Raw genomic sequence first — 4,029 nt, forward strand, 5'->3', positions numbered from 1 at the left:
TTTTCTTGCCTCAGTTGTTTCTCCTAGGTATTACACAAAATTTGGACGTAAAAGAAACGAACTTGATGTTGTATTGTTTAACTGCTGCCCGTTTGTTGATAGCTCAAAATTGGAAGAGTAAAGTTTTACCTACAATGGAGGACTGGAGATTGAAGGTTTCACATCTTGCTGAAATGGCAAAAATTTCGGCTTATCTGAATGAACAATTTTTATCAATATGGAGAAGATGGATTGTTTATATTCAAAATAAGCATAGAATGGTGGAATATAATTTAGGTTTTTAGATAATTTTTTTTATATATTTCACCTATTTATGTAGAATAATATTTTGTGGAGTTAGGGATATTAATACTAGTTTACTTTTAGTTGAATAGTATCCTGGGATTAGGTTTGGGAAGTCCGGGGGTGGGGGGTGGGGGGTAGGGTTTTTACATTGTGATGTATTTGTGATGTGCTTTTTTTTAATGATGAAAATAATAAAAATTTATATTTGACAATCAAAGAGATTGAGTAAAAAAAGTCAGTTTCCGTTCACTTTATCTTATTAAGCCATCATGTTGCTGGTTAGTTTCTGATTTTGTATAACAGTGGTGGCGAACCAATGGCACGGGTGCCAGAGGCGGCACTCAGAGCCCTCTCTGTGGGCACGCGCGCCATCGCCCCAGTCCTAGGCCTTCAGCTGGGTTTTATAAAACCATTTTGCTTTAGGCATCCGCCGCCATGTGCAAAAAAAAAAAGGTTCAATCAATCAGTCAATTTCAACTTCTCGCAGGGGAAAAAAAAGATCTTGCAAAGTTGGAATTGATTGATTGAACTTTTTAGTCCCACCCAGTCTGTCGTTACCACTGCAGCCACGCCCATCCAATGGGCCACACCCCAATTGGCTACACCCAGCCAATGGGCCACACCCAGCCGGCACCCGAGGATGCATAAGTGGGTTTTGGGTTGCAGTTTGGGCACTCGGTCTCTAAAAGGTTCGCCATCACTGTTGTATAAAGTATGAATGCAATATTACAATTTACTGTCATGTGCTGACCAGGCTTTTTTAGATTCTCAAGAGAGAAAATCAATACAACACATTATTTCAGAATTTGTCATCTTTATTATACAGACATCTAATTTTTTCCCCAGCAAGCCTAATTTACAGACAGAATACAATATTTCATTACTCCCTCTTCTGCTATCCATTTGATATAAGAGTAACCACTTGCAATTGTAAATTGCAGAGTGACAAAATGTTTTTCTCTCTACTTAATATTATATAGCTAAGTGCTTTCTAAATAAATGTGCATGCATTTAACGAAGGTGAGATACGGTATTATATAGGTGCACTATTCTATCTCCTGCCTACTTCTTGATTTAGAATTAATAAAGGACTTAAGATACTGATGACTTATTTTCCCACTGTTCAATATGTTAGCAACTGGTTATTCTCTGTCTGGTAAAATATTGGACTTCTATTATTTTTGATCACTGTTCACTGTTGCTGATTTTGAAAGTGTAAACAACTGCACATAAATAGAAAATATGCACTCAAGGACAGAGAAGGACGTTGTATTTAACTTTGCACCATGTAATGGTTCTGTTGATTTAGGGAAATATCTAATTTGACTGGGGGTACTTAATCTTTTGCATGAACTGTAAATATGTCTTTCAATCTATACTTTAGTGATATGATAATTATAATATCATGGAATATTAAGTTACAGGTAATCTTCGGTTAACTACTTTTCCAATGACTCTTTGAAGATGCAATGACACTGAACAAATGGTACTTACATCCAGGCCTCAAAATTATATCTGAATACCTGAAAGATAGTAGGTTACCTACACCTGTTTGTAGGCAACCATCTGGAGCATTATTTCATTTGCCTATTAATATCTGCCCAGCCCAGTTCAACTTGCAGAACCAATCTAAAAGGAATAACTATTTTTGCCCCTAGTCAAATTATCCTACTTATACTAGAAGAGATAGACAGAAGAAACATGAACACACACTTCTTAATTGTTGCCAAACAAGTACTTGTTTCAGCGCATTGTTACATACACTAATTTTAGAGAAAGAATGCAACTTACGCACAACTTCTCCATCACTCATTAAGTAATTTTTCATTCCATCCACTTATTACTATACCTTTCTCCATAACCCTGACTTTGATTTTTCCTGGTGTAATATTCATATCTGGAGGGTTTTTAACATCACAGATATAGGTTCCATTGTCCTGAAATTGCATGTTTGCTATAGTGATTGATGCATCTTTTCTGTTAAGGTCTCCAGCCCATCTGCTTCTGTCACCAAATTGTGTACTCTTCGCACGATATGCTTTTCCATTGGAATAATAGAAGAACTATAATCAAAAACACAAAAAATATGCTCTATTAAAAACCTGCTTTCCCCTATTTCTTAACTAATCTAAATTTCTTTAAAACTCAACTCATACAACACATGAATTTCAAACCAGTGCAAGAGTGACAATGATAATACTCTACTTGAGAGCCTGTAAAGCTGGTTTTAAACCAGTTGAAAGGTCAGAGAAATATTTTACACATAATATCACAAGAATTTTAAAGGTTTCAGAGTAATTCCAGCTCAGTTATCTTGCTCTGCCTCACTTTCCTCAATTCTGTTTTTTCCCCCAAACTACTGAACTGATAACTATTACTATTACATGATTTCCTTCTGGTATTAATTTTTTATTTTCCCATCATATTAAGATAAAAGATAACTAACCAAGCAGGTGAAGTGGATTAAAACATTTCCTCATCTAAGCAAGGCTTTTGGTAGCAACCAATTTTGGAGCAAAATACAATTAATATCTTAACTAACATTTCAAGGGAACAATCAGGCTTTTAGTAGTACAAGGAGCAAGCAAGAACAGGCAGGGCTTTTTACTCCTTACAATTTTCTTTTGCAAACAATATCTTACCGAGACAAGAGATGATGATCCCTCGCCTTGGAAACTCCAGGTGACAGAAGTTGAACTGCTGATCACTTCTGTGGAAGTAAAAGTGCATGGAAGCTTTGCTTCAGTCCCATTCTCCACAGGAAAGTCTGGCGGTGTGTATACCTCCGCAGCTGAAACCTGGACTATCAAGAACATAATTACAAGAATCAGAATCCTTCATAAATATTAACACTATATCAAACATAGGTATGAAGAGTTTAATCAGGCAAACATAGATTGAAGAATCTATTAAATCAAAGAGATTGAGTAAAAAAAGTCAGTTTCCGTTCACTTTATCTTATTAAGCCATCATGTTGCTGGTTAGTTTCTGATTTTGTATAAAGTATGAATGCAATATTACAATTTACTGTCATATGCAGACCAGGCTTTTTTAGATTCTCAAGAGAGAAAATCAATACAACACATTATTTCAGAATTTTTCATCTTTATTATACAGACATCTAATTTTTCCCCCAGCAAGCCTAATTTACAGACAGAATACAATATTTCATTACTCCCTCTTCTGCTATCCATTTGATATAAGAGTAACCACTTGCAATTGTAAATTGCAGAGTGACAAAATGTTTTTCTCTCTACTTAATATTATATAGCTAAGTGCTTTCTAAATAAATGTGCATGCATTTAACGAAGGTGAGATACGGTACTATATAGGTGCACTATTCTATCCCCTGCCTACTTCTTGATTTAGAATTAATAAAGGACTTAAGATACTGATGACTTATTTTCCCACTGTTCAATATGTTAGCAACTGGTCATTCTCTGTCTGGTAAAATATTGGACTTCTATTATTTTTGATCACTGTTCACTGTTGCTGATTTTGAAAGTGTAAACAACTGCACATAAATAGAAAATATGCACTCAAGGACAGAGAAGGACGTTGTATTTAACTTTGCACCATGTAATGGTTCTGTTGATTTAGGGAAATATCTAATTTGCCTGGGGGTACTTAATCTTTTGCATGAACTGTAAATATTTCTTTCAATCTATACTTTAATGATATGATAATTATATCATATAATAATAATAATAATAATAATAATAATAATAATAATAATAATAATAA

The 4,029-nt window shown here is 34.6% G+C and overlaps 1 protein-coding gene across 1 annotated transcript in view; it reads right to left on the reverse strand.

Moving 5' to 3' along the window:
* The window catches only part of LOC107298750 (V-set and immunoglobulin domain-containing protein 1), an 8,624-nt gene that overhangs the window by 2,534 nt on the left and 2,061 nt on the right, over positions 1–4,029 (reverse strand). The window contains exons 2-3 of the mRNA XM_029286608.1: positions 2,928–3,088; positions 2,135–2,348 (exon numbers count right to left, since the gene is read on the reverse strand). Of these exons, the coding sequence (XP_029142441.1) occupies positions 2,135–2,348; positions 2,928–3,088 (375 nt within the window). The remainder of the gene's footprint in view (positions 1–2,134; positions 2,349–2,927; positions 3,089–4,029) is intronic.

This window comes from Protobothrops mucrosquamatus, unplaced genomic scaffold, assembly GCF_001527695.2.
Source record: "Protobothrops mucrosquamatus isolate PMUCROS unplaced genomic scaffold, P.Mucros_1.0 scaffold4251, whole genome shotgun sequence".
NCBI lineage: Eukaryota > Metazoa > Chordata > Lepidosauria > Squamata > Viperidae > Protobothrops > Protobothrops mucrosquamatus.